This window comes from Filicampus tigris, chromosome 11, assembly GCF_054856515.1.
Source record: "Filicampus tigris isolate MCC_2025a chromosome 11, RoL_Ftig_1.0, whole genome shotgun sequence".
NCBI classification, from domain to species: Eukaryota; Metazoa; Chordata; class Actinopteri; order Syngnathiformes; family Syngnathidae; genus Filicampus; species Filicampus tigris.
Window position 1 is genome coordinate 16,867,842 of NC_141227.1, and position 22,638 is coordinate 16,890,479.

Consider the following 22,638-nt stretch of genomic DNA (forward strand, 5'->3'; position numbering starts at 1 on the left):
GCAATTTCTCTTTCGTCTTGCTCCCTTTCTGCTTCTCGAACTGCTCACCCCTCCTCCCTCTGCTTGCTGGAAATTAGAAAAAAATAACTAATTGGAGGCAATTAACATCGAGGAGGCGTCTCGTTTACTCAACTCTGCGAGCAGCCAATCATATTATGCCCTGCTTAGAAGTCCTCTCACCCTTACCAGTGACAGCCAGTATTAGCATCTATTGAAACCTTGACCTTTTAAAACCACGTTAAACCATCAAACGGGTAACCGGCCCATGTCTAACACTTTCCTTGAGGTCAATTGGCTGCAAGAACAGAAAGTGCGGGCGACATTCCAACATTTTGATGAATCTGAGGGTTTCCGTGTGTGTGTGACAACATCATGCTGAACATGAAGCCAAATCGTCCAAAAGCAGTGAACGCCATCTATTTTTCTTGTCAAGTCTCACTTGACTAACAAGCTTATTGGGCTCAGGATTTCATCAGTGGCCAATACAACCTCGACGAGCAGTTATTCAATCCACCTCAGGATTTCCCAGCAGGGCGCATAGCGCAACCAAAAAAAGAAAAACCACTCCAACCACCCCCAGCCTACCGCTGGCCGACCATTATTTCAGTGCCGCAGATGAGATTGCCTCTTCATAGGCCGGCAATTCAATCTCAGCCTCGCTCTCTCTTGGGCAGGGTGACCTTAATATGAATGAGGTAATGATTGGTCACAACTGTGCTGTGTTCAGTTCAGACTTGAAGGATAGGGAGGACGGAGCGGGTTTAATATATGGAGCCAATTTACCGTCGCTGTCTGTCTGCACGCGGCGGAAGTCGTCTGGTTGCGCGGACGGCTCGTGATCCGGCGGAGTTCGTTACCGACGGGTCGCATTTTTGCGCGCGCGGGCATCGTTACTCACCCTCTTGCGCAGGTTGTAAGTGAGCAGCAGATTGCGGGAGAAGTGATTGGAGAAGGCCGTGTAGAACTCGAGCACCTTCTGCAGGGCGTCACGCTTGATGACATGGAGGTCGCAGTACGTCAGAGCGCGCACATTGGCGCATGCCTGAGCCAGCGTCACCTCCTTCCAGAAGACGTCCCCGAAGACGTCCCCCTTGCCTGCGCGGTAAAAGGAGAAAGACGTTAAAGCTGGGTATTTTGTCTCCCGAGACAGACGCTTATGGGATTTAGTCTCTCGGTGCGGGAGCCAGTGTCTAATTGCTTTACCCAGCCAGTAGGATTATGCTCTTGGTCTGTCCTCTTAATTGCACTCAAATTCTTTATAGGAGTGTTTGGCTCTGTCTAGCCAATTCCAACACATGCCGGGAGCACTCACTGGATCACTACCACTGTCCTGCGTGGCCCCGTCTTGTCCGGTTATGTGTCATCCTGTTCTGTCCTATTTCCAACTTGTAGTGTTCCTTCCGCACAGGTTTTAGCATTAATGGTAATGCTATTGTTTTCATATCGTCCCTGTCGGTCGGAATTCTTGCGCTGTCAAAATGACATTTTCGGAAATCCAAAAAATGCCAGCGTGCTTTACTTCCCGTGACATTGTTTCGTTCAAGATGAATCATGCCTTATTTTGCAAATACATTCAATAGTATACTTGATCTACATTATCTTCAAAAACAGCTTCTCAAAGGTCTTAACCCCTAACCCTCGCAACAAATAAAAGAATTGACAACTGAAGCCTGTGTATAAGGCAGATTTTAATCTACAAGGAGACTTACCTCCATGGCTCCCGAATGTCACAATCACAGCGATCGATTTTAACAAAACAAGGCAACTGAAATATATCAAACCTTAATATTTTATTTTGTTATTATCTAAAAAAAAAAAAAAACCATCCAGATGTTAAATACAGGCGACAATTATGCCACACGGCTCCCACAGAATGAGGAAATGGATGGAGTTTTGCAACACTTCCCAGACGTATGTTGCGTTCAAAGGGGCAATGTATGTTTTCAAGATATTTTTACCAATTTAAATTGGTTAATATTGCATCAAAATAAGAGAAAAAGTGGGCACTGACCGTAAGTATCGATTGTGCAAAAATGTGACTTTGACCATATTTTGACGTAGCGGGTTTCCGCCTGACAGCGACGATATACTGTTGCTATGATGTCCCATCCTATCGTGTTCTTTCCCGTCCTGTCCACTTGTTGTGTCTCTTCCTTATAATACTGTAGTTTTTTTTTATTTATTCAACTTTTGTTTATACAGATGAGGGAATTAAGAAAGGCTTCCCATTTAGAATGCTGACCTAGCAGCAGATAGCAGAGTACAACAGAGTAAAATAAAAGCAAATACATATACAAAACACTGTGCACTGAGATAGCTCCATATTTACATAATACATTCTCACATCAATATAACATTATGAATAAACTTCTAAACAGACTAAAAACAGCAATCATCTACAGTATCCCTCATCAACTTTTTAAATGGTAATATTGGGATGAAGGATGGCGGCACGGTGTTTGCCTGGTTAGCACGTCCGCCTTACACTGCGGAGGTCGTGGGTTCGAATCTGGCCCCCGGCCTTTCTGTGTGGAGTTTGTTCTCCCGGTGCCTGCGCGGGTTTTTTCCGGGTACTCCGGTTTCCTCCCACATTCCAAAAACATGCATGGGAGGTTGATTGGGTGCACTAAATTGTCCCTAGGTGTGATTGTGAGTGTGAATGGTTGTTGGTCTTTGTGTGCCCTGCGATTGGCTGGCAACCAGTTCAGGGTGTACCCCGCCTGCTGCCCGTAGACAGCTGGGATAGGCACGCCTGTGACACAGGATAGGCGGATTGGATAATGTATGGATGGATAAAGGAGGTGAGTTTTATTATTTGTAGTGTGGACTTGGGAAACATAGAGGTCTATAAGATCGTTATAACACTGAATGCAAGTGGTGGTATGCACGGTGAGCGGAGTGAAGATTGGGTGGCATCTTGCCTCTGAGTGCTGCTATCTTGAGTGGTGTCAACTGTGTTTCTCTGTTCAATGAATCTCGTGGTCCTGTCCTGTCCTGTCCTGTCCTGTTTCATCCTTGTCATGTCCCTTCCTCGCAGGGGGTAGCACAAAATTACCAAGTTATTGTTATTGTTGTGCTGTTATTGTTTTCTGTTCTCTCTTTTCTCTGCCCGTCTCCTCTCAAAGCTCATCCTGCTCCGCTGCATTTCCAATAAATATCCATCTCAATACAAAGCACAACAGAGGGAGTATGCCATCCTGCATGACTAAGCAGCCAAACAGGATGTCTTTTTTTTCCCCCCCATAAGGTTGGCAGGTTGGGTCTGACTCTGGTCGGTATCTTTTTTTCCCCCCCACCCTAGGGATGTGATCTTGCCCACATCCTTGCGGGGCTTCATTATCCTCTGTGTTGTGTGTGTTCTGCAGCACCATTAGGCTAATGAGATTTTGATCCACGGTAGTAACTTGTTTATCAGTGGAGGCTTGGCCCGTGGGGTCCGTCGTATCGGCCTGACAGCGTATTGACTTTTTCACGAAAGACCTCGGAGGGGTTGTTGGAAACATACGACGGCAGGACGGTTTGCACCGATACTGGCTGAATCAGTCATGTGGTGAAATAATTGATGAAGTTGTAAGCTGCTAACATACAACTGAGATTTAAAGGAGACGTAATGCATTTTCTACGCAATTCAGAACAGTTCCCATGTGTCTTATAAACATATCTGTGACATGCTTTCGTCCAATACTTTTCACCCTTTTATGCTCTCTCATGTTACCTGTGTCCAAAAACTGGACACAAGCCCACATAAAGGCAGTAAAAGCATCCCTTTTCGCTCGTAGAGGCAGCACTTCATCTGCAGAGCCGCGCAATTACACAATTCGTGTGTGGATCCATGTATGTGGCTTTATTTGGACAATCGGTGGCTGTCCGAACTACGCCACAAGGAGCGAGAACAAAAGTACAAAGCGCCTTCAAACTGCCGCCAACCATGTGTGCTGAGTATATGCGGCTCAAGTGCAAGTTTATGACTCAGAAAACAACAATCTGCTGGCCTTTCAAAACAGTCGGGAACATTGAAAAAGGTGCTGGTAAGCAGGAAAAAAGGAACAAAGTTTTGGAAATGCGACTAAATGGCTTCTGCTGTCCTTGTGATCTTGCAGATAATAGATTCAGTTGCTTTAAGAGTAAGATCACTTTTATTAGTCCCACAATGGGGACAATTGCAATTTATCCGTGTACAAACCAACATTTGAGCATTTATGCCTTGTTTAACCTCCCGTTCTCTGCGGGCGGAGCTGGGAGCCTGGCAAGCCAAGTAATAGAAAAGTAAAGAAGTGAAAGCACAGATTGTATTTTCACTCATGGAGGCGGCACTTCATCACCAAGCCACCCAATTACACTTAGCTTGCACTTTCCAGCCTCAGTTTTTAGCCTCGCTGAAATCAGCCTGTTATAAGCGGGCGGTCCTATGTCATGTAAATGAGCCACGACTCACCCTGCCCCCATCGACTGCTATTATCTTAGTTTTGACATCACAATCTGGCAAAATTCAGAACAGAGAAATGGTACTTGGCTAGAATGTAGCAAAAGTGAGTACACCCCGAAGTGAAAATGTCCTAATTGAAAAAAATAAATGTTTAGTGTCCAATAACATGTCCACTTTAAAAAGCCAAATTTACCTAGGATGGCCACGACCTCGTCGTCCTGGATGACTTCCAGTGACCCCGACACCACAAAGCAGAGGCTGTCCACGCTCTCGCCTGCGTGGTAGATGAGATCGCCAGGTGCGCAGTGAATGGTCTGGAATTCCATAGCTAGCGCCCGTAGACATCCATCACTCGCCAGTCTGAAGGCCGGGTGCTCTTTGAACACCTTGCGGTTGAGATGGACGCAAATGTCCGCCCGCATGTCTTTTGGACAAATCTGCAGCACCTAAATGGCAAAAATCAACTATATTATTACAGCTTGGCTACAATATTGATTTTCAAAATGATATTATCCATTGTGTGTCATTTTCAGATCACACAAAAGGAGATTATCTTGCCGTCCGATAACAACGACAACAACAACACTAAATTGCGCGACAGGACTGCAAACACCTGCCGGGCACGTTGTTCAAATCGGCGCTCTGCCTTTTAAACTAATCTCTTTGAAGATGAATGTCACAGACGGATTAGGTGCCATTTTTAGAGCCTCTAGTCGTGGCATCCTCATAGGCGCAGACAAATACAGCGTACGTTTCGTTGTGGTGGCATTAAACCATACAAACCACCCAGTGCACATTTGATCGGCAGAAGTCAGAAAATATTATTTTTTCCGGACCGCTGCATTATGTCTAATCTTCAAGCAGTACCGTCCAAACTTTCAATTTTTATGCTAAGATTGTGAAGATTAATTGTTGCGCATCACGTTATGTTTTCCAGTAGCGACTAATTGAACTCGTTACTTTTGCCAGTCAGGTAATCAGACTGGAGTTACGCAACAAACTTCAAATATGACATCAATATTTCAAAGAGTAGCACCTTTCACCACAAATTTACTCTTTACTGCCTCCAGGTTGCAGCAGTGATAAAGAATTGACAAGGCTTAAATAAACGGCACATACTTCTCAGCCACGCCGTCTCCCTCACACACATTGCGCATGCCATAAAACGATAGTTTGACATTTCATACCTAACAGACTAGTACTCGCTAAAGGCACTCAAATAACTGTACATTATGGAACACGGAAGAAAGGGAAACTCTTGTATTTACAGCTTGAATGTAGTGAGGCATTGTGGGACTTAACTTCACATTCCCGTCTGAGGGAGTGACATCATGTATGCGCCATGTCACGTTTTCAACGCGTTGTCGACTCATATGTCCATACCATACCACATAAACAACAATCGAGGAAAAAGAGAGATTTGCGTTTTCAAGCTGGAAATGCAGTATCTATTTTGAGTTTGGGTCCGCTAAAGACCAAAATATTAAGTTTTGTTGCACGCTCTGCGCTGTCGACAGAGTGTTTTCTAGCTTCACAGCGCTGTATGCATCCAAGCTTAAAGACAGTCCCACCTGTACCGACACGGCCGCGTACCTTTTCGGTGTCGATGCCCCGCGACATGGACCAGGTGGACGCGATGTAGTCCATCACCCGTTCGCTCAAGCCCTTGGGCACCTGGTAGAGCTTCAGGAAGTCCCGCACGCTGTTGAGCATCTCGTGGTATCGATTGGTGTTGGCGTACATCTGCTGGAAGATGGTGGTCACGTTACCGAAGATGGTGGCGTACAGGAGAGCTGCGGGAAAGAAGAAGAAATTGGGTCAATTCTTTTAAGGGAATTCTCGGGTGGGCGGTTTGTCAAGAATAGCAGCAATGTTCCTTGGTCAGTTTGACCCCGTGTTGAATGATCGAAAGGTGTCAAAAACTGGGCGGGGAAAATCCCAATAAACATTGTTTATAGCTCAATTAATAACAATTAGATTAGTAACGTTCACAGATAATGATTTTTTTTCATATATTTAACATTTTGACCTTTTTTATTTTTAGGGAGTGTTAAATTAGCCTGAGCCGACAATTCTTTTCTGGGTCAAATTGACCCGTTGGTTTGAAATCAAGAGTATTTTTTTCAACCAAAAATTAACAAATAAATATAACACAGTTAACTATTTAGCCAAGCGGGATTTCATACTGAAAAACTGATTTTACCTATTTTTCTACCAGAATGATATGTTCCACTGCTGTGTTTTGTCTTTTTTGAGCAAATTGTAACAAAATAAACACGAAACAAGCACGTTCATATACAGCAACAAGCTCAACTGGCGTTCAGGCACTCAAATTACTCTCAACTAAAGCTTAGCTGAGCTCAAAACAGCTATACACTCAAAACGCTATACAGTACTGTCAATCGCTGACTCCCATATCACTCACCAAACTCGGCCCTGCCTTTTAAAGCCACACACATTTAAAGTCACAGATACTACAGTGTAGAAGGATGGAGCAAGGATGGCGATCCCAAGTGGTGGAAAATAATACCTGCACCTCACATGCATATTTTGTATTGCTATTGTTGTTTAATCAGGTCAAATACATTTTTATGTGGTTACTCGAAAAATCGATGGGAAGATCGGTTGAATAATCTATCCAATAATCTGACCGCTGCGATTGACAGGCAGAAGTTCTTAACAGTGCACTGAAACTGTTAGTTACATTTTTGCCACTTTGTTTCCTTTCCACATGCCACGATGGAGCTGTTTTTTTATCCCATTTTGAAATTGCTCAATTTGACGTAACAGGAGGGTTAATCATTTTGATGTTGATGCCAGAATGTATTTTTTTCGCCGTCGGGTCAGTTGGTGAGAAAAGAAATGGAGACGTGAGTGTGTCTCTCAGGCAGCTGGGTTGTTGAAGCTGTCTAACAGCTGGCTGGCATATTTGTGTGCATGTGTGTGTGGATCAAAGTGACGGCTATGCGTGTGCGTGTGTGTGTGTGTGTGTGTGTGTGTGTGTGCGTGCGTGCGTGCGTGGAGGCCTAATTAGCCCTTCTTTGGCAAGGGTTGGCGAGGAGGCATGCCAGCCGCACATTTCAATTATCCTCAGATGCTGATGACAGTAACCTGTGTTGTGTTTGTTGGCGTTGCGCGCAATCAAAAGTGCGATCAACACAATATTGCTAATTAAAAAGCACTCCAAACTCCCTCGAGGAGGACCTCAGACACTCATCCGTGTTATCTGACATTGCGTATCATACAAGGGAGGGAAAACAAAGGGAAGCCAAAAGGAGTCTTTTATAACCCTCTTGCGGGTCAAAGTGAATTGAAAGTTTCAAACTTTAGTAAAAGGTTCTCTTGTTCTTTTCCTGTTTTATTGTTGATAATATTTATTAAATACATTGACCCTGCAGTGACACAAGGGGCAGAAATGTTAAATGTATTCACTGTATTTTAGGGCTGCAACTAACGATTATTTTAATAATTTTGTCGATTAGTCGGATACAAAAAAAACGTTTTGATTTCCATCACTTTTAAAATTTTGATTCATTGCAAATATAATCAGTCTGCTTTAATGGAGGACTACATAAATCGGAGAATATTTACTAAAATGTATTTAAAAAGCTGAAATTCTGATAATTTTGTTAAATAAAAAACAGCATCTAAACTAACAGTGGTTAACATCTAATTTTAATCAGAGATGGCTTTATGTGTCCCAAAACATATTTTTTATCCTGATTTTTAAGTCTTTACTTTTTTTTTCTAGTATATCAGGCTTATGAGATATTTTTCATTTTTTGCTTTTAAGTTTAACCTGTAAGAGCTTGCACGATACCAATTTTACCATACGTTTTAAATTATAGCTATGACGTAACTGATGTTTCAGAAAAAACATTTCCATTTGTTGCTGAACCTTAACCTCGTCATCATGAATATTGCTAAATATATTACGTCATTAGATGTTATAATATTATGGAAACTTGATACCAGAGAAAAAACAAGGGCAGATTCTAAATCAGCACAAAAAAAAATCATCAATCGATCACATTTTTAAAAAAAAATTTTATATCCTCACTGCAGCTGGTTGCCAACGGCCAATTTGTTGTCGTGGTTTAACATGGAGCAGGTCACATGAACCCATCAGCATTTCCAGCACGCGGACGAAACAAAGATAACGAGATGTTGCTAAGGTTGGACTTCTTGCAAAGAAGGTGATAACAGTGCGGATCTATGGATTTGAAGGTACTTAAAAGACAGTAAGTTGTCAGCCCCAAGCCAAGAGTTGCTATGGCAACAAGACAGATGCATAGCACTCCCTCGCTCCCTCATCTTTCCACAACCACTCCCCCCCAATCCCCTCCTTGCGCTGTGATCTTCTGCTGGCAGCACCGGTATCCAGAGCTGACGTTAAAAATAGAACAGTATCAGGGCATCCATATTTCATAGCCAAGCACAAACGGACGACAAGTCAAATTGCATCTCCACACGCATCCTCACAGGGCTGGAGGCCTTTTTCTAATGCTGCTTTAATGGCATGATTTCTGTGGAAACTGCAATGGTCGGTGGAGGTGTGATGACTTGATGGGCTAACGCGGTCACGCATAAATGGCATCGCGACACTGCGGCATGTTGGGGGGGAGGAAATTTGCCACGCTCCTGGCAGTTAAGTCCTTAACAGAAGTCAGCGTCTCAAGGAAAGCAGTCAGCAGTCTGAGGTCTCAATCAGATGGGGGGAAATTTCACAAAGTTTTCAATATGAAAGGACCAATCCAAACTTTTTACACTACGACCCACCATCACGACTAACATTAAAATAAAGTAGCCAGTGGGCCTAAGTGTTCATTGGAAACGAGTACATTCAAATAATATTCTAAAGCAACATCCATTTATACATTTTTTCAAGACTTTATTTTTTTTTTATTGATTTGTTCAATTCAGTTTTTAAAGACATCATATAACGTTATTACGGGTGAGTGTTTAGTATAATTATGTCCATGATTTATGTTTGTGCTATTTATGATTAATACATTTCTCAATGACAAACTGTTTTGTTTTGTTTATGAGAGCATCCTTTTGGACATTTCTGTTTTTCCACAAACAACATACATTTTTGCGTGATTTAAAATTTTTACCAAAATTTGCCAAAGAGCCTCAATTATAGAACGTTAAATTGTTTTCCTGCATGCTTTCTTCGTTTTTGTCAGGATTCCAGACATTTCAACCCACTAATCACTCATCTTAACGACAACTTTCATGAATTTGAGGAAGGTATTTCATCCAAATTAAGATGGTTCGTCCTTGGTGCCGGTACGCACTCTACTGAGAGCCATAATAATTTTAGTGTTTCTTCGCATCCTATCAAAGGCATTTGTCTGGATTTATCCCCCTTTAGCTGTGCTCAGCGTAAAACCCTCCGTATTATCTAAAAACGCTCCTCTCCAGCCTGCACTCTGCCTTCTTGCGGGTATTATTTTTTACGAGACGTTTTTATGAGAGGCGGCGTGAGAGACGAGCCATGCATCACGCTCGGCACATCTTAATAATTCAGCAGCGGGGCCGACTGGAGCTAATGAGCCCGATGAAGGCAAGAATAACACAGACGCTAAAGGCCAACTGTCACATGTCGACAGACACCAGGCTGTATTCAAAGTATCACTGCTTGTTTGCACATGTAGGAAGTGAAAATACTTTGTTACTGTACTTAAAGCGGAAATCAACCCAAACATATTTTTTACAAAAATATGTTCTATGCAGGCCGACTAGTTGAAACACGGCATTCTGATATTGCGTTTGTGGAATATGAGTGAAGCACCAAAATACACCTGTTTTTAGCCATCTGAGGGGGCGGCCATTTTGTCACTTCTGTTGACTGAAAATGACATCACAGATGCTCAAGGCTCAGATAACGACCAATCATAGCTCAGCTTCAGAAAACAGGTGAGATGTGATTGGTCATTACCTGAGCCATGAGCAACTATGATGTCATTTTCAGTCGACAGAAGTGACAAAATGGCCGCCCCAGAGATGTCTAAAAACGGGTGGATTAACTCTTATTCCACAAACGCAATATTTATCAGAATGCCTTGTTTCAACTGGTGGGCTTGCATAGAATATATTCTTGAAAAAAATACGTTTGGGTTGATTTCCCCCTTTAAGTAGATTTTTCAGGCTTAAAATCATCATTTGAAAACCTCATTTGAGACCCTAACTTTAAACTCTAATCCTGTTTTAAAACTTTAATACGAATTTAAGTGCTCAGTCCTTTCACACGTTTTCGCCAATTATCTTGAACCATCTCTGAATTCCTAAATCCGACCAATACCGAACCGCCAACCGAAACGTTGGACTCACATCCGATCATCATCATGGCCACGGCAAAAATCTTCTCTCCATCTGTGGTGGGCGCGATGTTTCCGAAGCCGATGCTGGTCAGGCTGGTCATGGTGAAGTAGAGCGAGGTGATGTAGACCGAGTCCTTGTTGGGGCCGCCCTCCCACTTGCCCGAGCCGCTGGCGTTGAAGCGGTACGGCGTGCCCACCGTCTCGGCCAGGATGTACAGCCAGCTGTCCATGCGTACGATGTTGGTCTCCTCGTCGATCACCTCGTAGTCGCCGATGCTGTACCTGCCATGGGCGATGGTCGCAAAAGTCAGGTTTAGTGTTAGTTGGTGGCACAGTGGGAGCGGTGGTTAGCAATCCTGGCGTATTCACGGTTCTCTATTCATTAACTCTTTCAATTGCAGCCATTATCAAAAAAAAGAGAACCTCTTGGGTGCCAGCCAATTTAGAGCATTCTGACAAATCTTTCAAGGCTCACAGAATATTGTGATTTGTGACAATGTAAACACAAAAACATTTTTTTTTTCTACCTTATTCATTTTTTTTGTAATCAGAAGTAAAACATGGGTTGGTATGGACCCCAAAAATGCAGAAAACAAGCTTTTTGTGAAATGTTACACAACAGTGACTCAGGTTAATAATTTTTGCTTTAGTGACATCTCAAACATCTGAGCAGTCATTTTGTTCGATAAAACACCAACAAGAACAATAAAAATGTGCTTTTGATGGAAATAATGTATTTACAATGAATCAGCCGTGCCACAATTTTACATTTCACAAACTACAAACGATTTCCATGCTATTTAGTAGTAGTAGTAGTATAGTAGTGTGTGTGCGTGTGTATGTGTACATTATGTCTTTGCATCTACCTCTTAATTTAAATAATCCCTGTCATATTTTCTGTCTTTTATGCCACTCTTTGTCGTGGATTTAACATGATAAACACTTTGATCAATCACAAGATGGTTGCATTTCCAAGGGTCCACCATGTTTTAGGTGCTTACACACTGTAGTGACACACTTGAGTTCCCCCAAAAGAGAATTAATGCTGCCCCCTTTTGGCCATAGTTTTTTTTTTGTTTTTTTTTTAACTTTCCCGGTTTAATGATCATGCCACAGTTGACCAAGACTTTTCTCCCCCCCCCCATTTCCATAAAAAAATAAATACTTGACCACAATTGTGGTCACTGGTACTCCTCATTAAGATTCTCGTTGATTGCATTTCATGTCAACGGCGCTCCAAGAGTTAACTGACCCATTCGCGATTTTGTGCACTTTCTGAAACATTCTGAGTTGGCCCTTTCTAAATAGGGAAGTATTACAGCTGCGTCTAGGCGTGTGTTGAGGTGAAACATCTTGTCTAAGAGACAAGCTTTGTATGTCGGGGAGGAGTGAATGCATGTGAATGCACACTTGCAGTTAATGTTTCGGAAATTAAATCGTCTGTAAATTGAGAAAGATAGAAAGCTAAGAAGTGATGATGCAGCAGTTCCACCAACTTTTTTTTTTATGTGTAGATTTTTTTCCCCCTCTCAGCACACGAACAAAACCCGAGGATCCACCAGAAAAAAAAAAGAATCCGGCAAAACTAAAGAGATTTCAAGTGACAGTGTCGCTGTCATCCAAGGTAAAGGCAGTTAACCTTTTTTTTCTTTCGTTAGCTTCCGGTGCGACCATAGCAACCGCAGACACCGCAATGTGGGAATCTGCACAGTTGCTATTTTTACCAGGGTTGGGATTCATGTCTTGTGACATTTTATTAGGTACACACGGACCAAAGGAATGCATGTAAAGCGAAGAGTATGGCCCGTTCTTTAATCTGGCCCACCGAGCATTGTAGTTATCAAGTGTCCTTATTTGTTCCAATTTATTTTCTTCTAAAAGTGATTAATTTATTCATTTATCTCATTAAGTAATTATTGACTGATGCAATTTCGTCAAAAAACATTGCATTTAAATTAAATGAAATTGACCCATTTTGAATCAAGATCACAATGAACACAATGATTTTTTTTTTTAGGGTAAAATGGATTTTATTGAATTTATTGATTGAAATGATTATTTTAAATACTATAATAATATTCATTATATGAAATACAGTTTTAAAATATTGTTGTTCATTAAATATGTGTGTCGATTGCCATCATGTATTTTATATGTAATGATTGAGCAAATAATTAGGATTAAATAATTGAGAATTTAAATGAGAACGAGTATGTTTATTGATTAAAATAATGGAATACATAAATACATATCTAAAAAATATAAATAGTATATCATTATTATTATTTACTTTGCTGAAAGATGGCCTGGTGTTTTAGCATTATTTGTTTACTAAAAGTCATGTTCATCTAGTTTCTTTGTCAGCAATAGTAACAGGCAGAACAATAAAATGCTCCACCACTAGATGGCAGAAGGTCCAATTAGCCTGTTGTCATTCATACAACAAAATATTTGCAACGTGTTCGATTCAATAGCTCACAGTGTGGTCTGTATAAGTACAATTGTGCCTGAAGTAAGGCAAGGTCATGATTATTTCAGTAAACATACTCTTTGTTACATGCTTGTTTGGTGGTGCGATTTTTCAAATGTAAAATGTGTGATTTGGCTCAGTGGTTTGGCAACACTGATCTAGGCACCCCCCCCACAGAGATGATTAGACTTCAGAGGCAGTACACATTTGCATACCAAGCATAAAAAAAAAAACTCCATAACATACTGAAACATACAGTACATGTTTAGTAAGTAAGTCTACATGGGGGGGAGGAAAAACAGCCTCTAATTAGCACGTAATTAGTTGAATGGGTGGCCTTGTTATAATAATTGGCTAGGGGATTTTTACACGTACGTACCAAATGCAGGCCAACCAGTGAGCGGCCAGGCCGAACACACACACCAGAAGAACCAGCACGGCAGCGCCGTACTCGATGTAGTGGTCAAGTTTGCGGGCCACTCGGCCCAGACGCAGGAGCCGGACCACCTTCAGCGAGCTGAACAGGCTGCTGATGCCCTGTGGCAACAGACAAAGGGGAAGGAAAACATTTGTTCAACTTGAAAAGTTCTATGCTCACAAACAATATCTACAGTGTTAGCGCGATGCTTAGCCACAGGGGGCTAGGTTAAACCACTGAAGAGGGGCGCTAAGCTAAGCTAACCATGTGCAGTAGTCTCTCTAAAATTACTGTTAAGTTGAACAAGTAGGAATTCAAACAAAATGTGGGGGAATAATATGACTCACAAGTAGCAAAAAAAATACACTTGGGATATAGAGAATCATGTTAAGCTAAGCTAACTATCTAAATTGGAATCATTAAATTCAAATCATCGTTCCTTATTGAAATGAACGAAAATGCAATTAGTCTGTTCAAGTTTCCCCCCAAAAAAAAAAAATGTAAGGAAAATAATACTATAATCTTTTATTGAATAAAAATATTTCATAAGATAATAGAATGTAAAGAATTAAACAATTTGTTCACACATTTTCAACCATTAATGACTCAGTAGCAGCAGTAATGTTTGTCATTCTTCACAGTGGATAAAATTTCCACTGTTTGAATTCAAATAAATGTTTTTTTAAAGGTTTATATCTACCGCGACACTGATGCTACTTTTGTTAGCCCATCAATGCGTTTTGCGTCATGTCTTAGCATTAAACTAACAGGCTTTCGTAAGTTATGTAGTTTGATTAAATATAAATAAATTCTCTTTGTTTTATACTTAAACTTCAACTGGGAATGGCAATAAACATCTTGATTAAATACAAATAAATGCTCTTTGTTTTATACTTAAACTTCAACTGGGAATGGCAATAAACAGCTTCAAGCAAGCAATAGGCCTCTTTTTGAAGAATTTTTAACTATCGGCGGCTTCTTGTGAAGTTCACTCAACTCAAAGAAAAAAATATTAATTTCCATTACTTCTGCGGAAGTTGATGCAAGTTAATCCTGGGGGGGAAAGTGTTTAAAAGCTTGTTTGGTATCAGGAGAAATAAGGAGAATCCCAGAAGGGCAATTAAACAAAAGCAATACTGTCAATGTAAGGGGGAAAAATGGATTAAAATTACATTTTTGTGAAAAAGATTTTAAGACCATATCGCCAAGGCCTAGTAAGATGGTTTATAAAGCTTTTATCATTTCCTTTTTCTTTTTTTTTTTTTTTTTACCTTATAGGGTCCATACTGTATTCCACCCTCTTCATCCTGCCATGTGAATTATTATTATATCACGTTCCTTTTCAATGACAGGATCTGACACTTACACAGTAATAGACGTCACATCATGTTAATAGATAACCGCAACCATGACTGGGTATGCAAATGGTTGCTGGCCACACACACACACACACACACACACACACATACATTGTGTGTGCGCGTGTGTGTGTGTGCGTTATGAAAGTGATTCGATTAAAAAACGTGCGCAGAATTTACAGCTTGGCCGCAATGTCGACTCAGCGCTTTGCCCAAACACCCACCACCAGTGATTCAAATGGACATGCACAATCCCTGTGCAGCTTCAGAGACTCAATGCCCACACTTGACTATCAGAGTGTGTGTGTGTGTGTGAGAGGCGTATTGATTGGGCTAATGCTTGGCGGTGTGCAGCCTGTACGACTGCTGCGCTGGCCGTCACCTGATCCGATCTATGTGGCGTCTGAGGGACGCATCGCCCTCTCAAAAAGAAAATCACTCGGAGGAGCACAAATTCAATTATACGACATGAGAGAACTGATTTGGAAAACATTTTTCCCCAAAGGAAATAATCTCGCAGCAGGGTGAAACTGACTAGCACGTCTGCCTCACACTCACAGTCAAGAGGTTGTAGGCTTGAATGTGTCTGGAATTCCTTCCTCCAAAAACATACGTTAGCTTCATTGGAGACTTGGGTGTGAATATCAACCGTATTGTGTGACACGAAACCCAAACTAGCTAACCGCCCATCTGCCCAAAACATAATGATGGAATACATTTTTGAGCCCCATCAACTGTACCGTACTCAACTTGTTTAATGTCCGCTTTAAAATGTGTTCAAGTGCATTATTATATGACCAAGTTCACATACCTATCCCAGCATGATACCTACTTCCTAATAGAACAGCGAATTTAGCTTTGATAACAACTGGCGTATGACCTAAGTGTTTGTTGGCAATTTCGGTATTTTTGTTGATGTGAAGTGTTATAGTTAAAGGTTTGCTTTCTTAAGCGTTTGTTTAATGACGGTTGGTTGGTTGATGGTTGAATGCGCTGCAGTGTGAAGCTGATGTAATGTTTGCTTTAAAGCTTCAGTGTCCTGCTGCTCTGGGACACCACGCAGCCATTTGAGAATGAAAAAGTGTCTTATTTGTTTTGGAGCATCGACATCGTCAGCAGGGACCCCGGCGAGCTCCGGGCTGCTGGATGAGACATCTGTTTACTTCTGCACGCCTTTTTTTAATCTTGTTTTTGGAACAAAGCACTCTCTTCAGGTGTCAGTAGCTTTGATTTTTGAACAATGAGACTTTTTTTTTATCCCCCCCAAAAATTACTTGAATCCCCCCCATCTAGTAGTAATCTCGTACTACTCTAGATAAATACATGTAATCCTGTAATACTTTGTCTTTTATTGTTATTTATCTCATGATTTTATGACTTGTTCCTGAAAATACCATTTTAATTTCAAAATATTACATATTATTACATAATATTTCTTTTTCATTTTTAAAAATGTTTTAATATGACGGTTTTTCTTCTTGAAGAAATACTAAAATAATACAATATTTAGATTTTCTGACGAATAGTAAAAAAAAATTAATATTTACATTTTTAAAAAATTACTTCTAAAAAAATAAAACTTGTTTTCTCAAAATAATGCATTAACCTTCTAGCATTTGACCTTTTTTCTTTAAAAGTTACAATTTTAATCAAGTATTTATAAAAACTTTATTCTTGTAATAGTATGGCTGCTATGGTTGAAAAATACATATCAATTCTTTTTAATACAATTTTCATCTTGTAATGAAGGCTTTCACTTAAAAATACGATTTTAATCTCATATATTAGCATGACTTTTTTTCTCACCAAATACATCTGTAATTTCATGGTTATGCTTTTTTCTTTGAAAACTTTAATCATTGAAAATGGCAACTTTTCTAAAAAATAAAACTAAACTACAACTTTATCACATCTTTGTTTACTGATTATGTTTATTCGTAACATTGTGCCTTCTTTCTTTTTTTTTCAGTCAAAAGTAAATCCCTTAAATTACCCTTTTTTTCTTATCAAAGTTAAATGTTTTTTGCTAATTACTGCTCATAAGTATATAGTATTATGTAAATATAGCATCTTCCTAACTTTTGAAGGGTTTTTCACAAGAAAACTAAGCAGCGCAGTCCAGTGATTGGAATTCACTAGGGCTGCTGCACACTTTAGCGATTGACATTGCAAGGTCAACGGTGTGTGTGAGTATGTGGGTGGGTGTGTGTGTGTGTGTGTGTGTGTAAAACAAGAAAAAAATGTGTTCATTATCATATTCTCATCAAAGTGAAGCCTACTTGAGTGACAGCTCGCCGGTTCCAATTCTTCCCACGTCACGTCCCGTGCATGCAAACAGACCAAGAGCAAAGTGGGGGGAGAAGGGGGGCGTGGGGGGGCATGCAAACAACAAAAAAAGGGAGATGGGGGTCAAAAAGAAGACAAAGAAAAATGAATACACAATCAAGTGATGGATAAAAACATGACTGAAGAAAAAAAAAAAACATCATTACAAAAACAACACAATGACAAGGCCAAGAATAACCAAATTGCTAATCAAGGCCCCCTCGCCTTCCTGTTCGGAGGCCATCACAGTTATTCATGTGGCTCATTAAGGTCCCCGACTGGACGTCGGATCGCCGAACAACTCCGGAGCAATTTGGGTGAAAATTGGGAGCGTGGTGCAGAACGACCCCTCAGAGATTGTCAAGAAGCTGACCCGTTATTGCCTCGAAAACAGGAAGTTCATCACTATGATTGTCTGAATTTGCAATTGTGAGCGGTCAGGAAGTTCAGCACAACGTTTGGCAGGTCACCAAAGTTGTTGTGACCGTGACACGGTGAATCTTTCTCACTGGTGATTATTACACTGCGCGCTCGATTGGCTTAACCGAAGCTTAGCAGGACGTTCTTCTCATTCTTTGCAATTTAGAAAATATATTTTGACTTTGTGATTTCTGTATGTTTTGTATAGTTAGTGCTCGTTAATACAACTTTTGATATGGAATGATTGTCAAGAGTACTGGCAAAGCAAACATGCATTTTTCTATTGAGTTTATGTCAGATATTTCTTTTTCAATGCCATTGTCTCCTTACTTAAATTGAGTTCATCATCTAATTGTTTTGTAATATTATTTGTCTAATATTTTCATATTTTGCGATATGTATAATTGTTATTACTGTATATTTTTTATAATTATTGTGCATTTTTTTTCGACTCACACATACAAATAAACTGGGCAAAGTTCTATTTTTTTGTTTAGGTGCAAAAACGTGTCATAGTTTTCTAATACTTTCATTGTAATACTTTATTTAGTGGGAGTTTTCTTGAAATAATTTAACAATTTCTCTAATACAGTATTAGATCCAGTGTATACCAACTGCAGCGTGTCCAGTTAGTGTTGACGACCGCCAAGTGACCGCTCGCGTTCGCCTGATGCTTGAACTCGTCAGCATCCGTGATGCTGAAGCACGGAAACACGAGACCGACGACTCAAAATGCTGCACGCGCGTTCACACATACACGGAGCATCCCTTTACGGTGTCTGATAACACCTCGCGCCATCCCTCAGAGCCCGCACACATACAGCTACACTAAATGCTAACACTGCATTTTATACAACACACACACATGCACGCGCACAGGCGTGAAACATATAAGCACACACGACACGAAAACACACACCGTTGATGCATTGATATAATGAAAAGTGCACAACCCTCTAGCTCTATTCAATCAGTGTGTGGGTGTGTGTGGGTGTGTGTGTGGGGGGGGGGGGGGGTGTTATGATGTGTCAACCAGAAACATTACATACAAGAGCTGTGTCAACATTTCTGCCTCCATTACAAAGGATCACCACAAAAGTGGAATGACCCCTTTGTACCCCAACGGGCAATTGGTTGCAATGCAGTACTTTGGTAGTACCTTGACATACTCATTTATTTTGTACTGCACTGCGACCAAGCTCATGATCATAAGTCAATGTACAGTTGTTTTTTTGTGGTATTAAAGTTATTCAATAAAGCAATTAGGTACCAGAGAACCAGATGTAGACATCATTATGATTGTCCAAATATCGGAAGTTTGCTTTTGTTGTTCCCCACAATGCATTTTTTCCATCAGCAGATGTGAGGTTTTAATGGTTGGAGGCCATGGATGACACAGCAGTGCGTGTAAGTGTGTGTGTGTGTGTGTGTGTGTGTGTGTGTGTGTGTTTGTCCCCATTGAATAATGGAAAGGCTCCTTCTTCCAATTATAATGTGCCAATTATCTGTAAATACGAAAGCGAGAGCTCCGGAAAAAGCTTTGTGGACATTCACAAACAAGGAAAATAAGGTGAAGAAGAAAAAATGGAGAAAGAATGTGATGACTGATTATCAAATGTAAGAAATAGTATTGAGTGTCTGCGTCGATGACGGATGATGGCACCGCAGTGAAAATCGATAGTATTTGGGGAAAAATGTACAGTACAAGTTTGGATCAACCATACCCCCCCCAAAAAAACAAGCCACAACCCTAACCTGAGCCTAAAACAAACCTAACCATGAGCATATTAGCCCAATGCCCTAAACCAACAGCTTTCAACCAAACCCGGGCCTACTCGAACCCAAGCCGAAACCTAATGTGAGTCTAACCCTAGTTCTCGCCTGACTTTACACTAAACTAACCTAGTAACCACCGATCTAACCCGAGCCCGAACCATTAATCCTAGTCCCTACACTTCAACCCAAACCCCCAACTATTGCCTCAAACGTTAACTCAAATCTAATACTTCACCCTAGTCCAAATATCCCAAACCACAGCCTAACCCTAAACCGAGGCTTAACGCTAGCATCTAACATTAACCCAAACTCGGCCCTAACCCTAGCTAGCCCCTACCTCAAGCACCTAACCTGAGCCCTAACATGAGAACTAACCCTAACCCTAAATGCTGTATTTGATTTTTTTTTTTTATAACGCACCCATGCATTTTTGCAGTTCAGCATTTGCAAATGTACACATTCCGATTTTTAAGGGGAATCTATCCCCCATTATTCATGTAACCCTCGGTTATTTGCATTTATTTTTTACGTGACTCTCCCGCCCCTGTTTTTTTTTTTTTTAAATCATGACAATTATAAGAGAGCATCACCTATTCTGTCATTGAAGTCATTAGCTGCAGCGACGAGTCAGTTCAGGCCAACAAAAAATATGTAACATAGAATGATTTGTTTGACTATTTTTAGATCATTCCATACTTTGTATTATTCTGGCCGCGGCATTAGAGTTAAACAGCCTGGCATCTGTGGCAGAAAAGAGGATAGCTAACAATCATCTGTCCATCAGGGACAGTCAAACGCATCCACTGCACGCCACCATCTCCAGGCACGAGAACAACTGCAGTGACAGGTCCCCGTCACTGTCCTGCTCCTCTGACGCACTAAATTCCATCCTGGGAGGGCCAATGCCAAAATCACATTCTTTCAACTCTGTACTGCCAACATTTGGTGCACTGATCACCATGTAACTTGCTCTGGACCTTCAGACCATACTGAATCTATGACCAGTATTTTATTAGTATTTAAAAAAAAAAAAACATTTGCATAGATGATATTTCTAATATTTTTCTTATAAGGTGTTGCTCAAAAGTCAACACACTCACCTCGTCAACGTTCTCAAATGCGTTGATGACGTCATAGGGCAGGCAGGAGAGCAGGTCTATGACGAACCAGGTCTTCAGGTAGTTCATGCGGATGAGTTTGGGGTCCGAGATGACCTCGCCGGCCGGCCCCACGAAGGTGGTGTGGAAGTTGAGCACGATGTCCACCAGGAAGATGACGTCCACGATGCTGTCCACCACCAGCCACGTCACGTTGTTCTGCTTGGTCTTGAAGGACACGTTGTAGGGCACCATGATGGCCGTGTAGAAGGTGAGGATGAGGATGACCCAGTCCCAAGTGGTCTTGAAGAGGCAGTAGTGCAGGATGATGTGCGGGGGCGTCTTGGGGGTCTCCTGCTTGTACTGGGGAAGGATGTCGGAACCCAGCTGGAGCACCTGTCCACGAACGCAATATGGCTGTTATCCTGGAGCGATACTTAGACAACAAAACGCCGCCAAGGATTTAAACACCTTTGAAATCAGTAGCGGTCCAAACGTAAAGTGAAAGTCCAGAACCTAAACACAAACTCTAACTAATCTAACTAAACTAAACTAATCCTAACCTGAAACTTGACCTTTTATTGATTTTTCTTTGGCCTTTTCCTCTCAAACCCAAAGTTGAATCCTGGCCGTAAGAAGAAGAATAGTTTGTTCAAGTTACTGCAACAACGGAACAAGAAAATGTTCGTTATAACTGTTATTATTTATTTCATATGACAATTTGATAAATATGTGTTAAAAAATAAAATGATGTGGCAGGTCAGATTTGGTCCCCGGGCTTTGAGTTTGACATAGATGATTTACATCTTGACCACTTTTCCAATATTTTAAGAAAATCACAATACCCCATCACGCTCTAAAAACAGCTGGGTCAAAAAGCGACCGATCCAACTTATTGATTTCACCAAAAATCAATAACCCCCCAAAATTTAGGTAGTTTTGTACCCAAAAAAATAAATAAATTGTGTTATTTCATACAGAAACAACCCATTAAGTTGGATCAGTCCCTTTTTTACCCCATTTGGGTTATTTTTGACCCAACTGTTTTTAGATTGTGGTGAGCTATTTTTAGAACAGTGACATGTTGATGACCCCTGCCATAAGCAAAGGCTTACCCCCAGTGCTAACTCAAAATCAGGTCTAAGAAAGGATATATTTTTGTGATATAGCAAGACAAATATGGGGGGAACTACTACACTGTGAATTTAGTTAGCAAATTCTGCATTAAAGCAATTCATGATACTTGATGCTGTCCAGGGCCTTGGTTAAGCACTGCATATGAGAAGGACACAAAAGATTATACAGTGGCACAAATCCGACTATAGCTAGATGGATAGATATAGATAGAAGGGGGCGTGGGGGGTGTATTACCTCAGCCAGGCGCGAGTGCTTGTGTACGTTCTCTCCTTTGTGGACGGTGGGCTGCAGCTGCTGCAGGACGCCTCGGCTGCTGGTCAGAGCTCGGGTCAATCGGGCAAACTTACCCCAGCCTGAAACACGCCAAATGAACGCCGTTAAGGCGCCACGTCACAGCAAGATCCCCACTAACACCTAAATCACTTTATTACCACGCCAGGTTTCCAAGAAGCTTCTCGATTTTCAATGCTATCCTTCATGTCTTTTTGTTTTGACCACCATGCAACTGAAGTCATATTGAATTCTACCCATAACTTGTATCCGCCTCACTTTTCTCACACTCCTCTCCCTGTGGATTCATGTTTTTACATTTTATTTCATCATTTGAAAGTGCGTCAGTAGCTCCCGTATGCTGGTAAACACACGTTGATGCAAGGAACAAAAGAACTTCCTGCCGGTATGATCCCATACAGTTTGTACCTACGCGGCTGGTAGCAGCTATAAAAGAAGCATAAAGTATTTTTAGTGATTTATAAAAAACTTTGTGTGATTTAAGGAGGGCGGTGGTAGAAAATAACACAATGTTGAATGTAGTCCGTTTGGGGTATTTCAATTATTAACCTGCAATCCCATGTGGATCTCCTTCTTTTCCTTTTTGTCAAAGTG

At 41.0% G+C, this 22,638-nt stretch overlaps 2 protein-coding genes across 5 annotated transcripts in view; one reads left to right on the plus strand and one right to left on the minus strand.

Annotated features, from left to right (window-relative positions):
- The window catches only part of LOC147139955 (cytochrome P450 3A30-like), a 68,471-nt gene that overhangs the window by 8,000 nt on the left and 37,833 nt on the right, over positions 1–22,638 (plus strand). The window lies entirely within an intron of this gene.
- The window catches only part of kcnh1a (potassium voltage-gated channel, subfamily H (eag-related), member 1a), a 39,143-nt gene that overhangs the window by 3,576 nt on the left and 12,929 nt on the right, over positions 1–22,638 (minus strand). For 2 of the 4 annotated variants that reach the window (XM_086044823.1, XM_086044822.1), the window contains 8 exons: positions 21,988–22,106; positions 20,620–21,012; positions 17,278–17,304; positions 13,602–13,759; positions 10,763–11,034; positions 6,020–6,219; positions 4,620–4,872; positions 899–1,095 (listed from right to left, as the gene is read on the minus strand). In XM_086044823.1, coding sequence (XP_085900949.1) covers positions 899–1,095; positions 4,620–4,872; positions 6,020–6,219; positions 10,763–11,034; positions 13,602–13,759; positions 17,278–17,304; positions 20,620–21,012; positions 21,988–22,106 — 1,619 coding nt within the window. The remainder of the gene's footprint in view (positions 1–898; positions 1,096–4,619; positions 4,873–6,019; positions 6,220–10,762; positions 11,035–13,601; positions 13,760–17,277; positions 17,305–20,619; positions 21,013–21,987; positions 22,107–22,638) is intronic. The other 2 variants (XM_086044825.1, XM_086044824.1) reach the window with 1 other exon arrangement.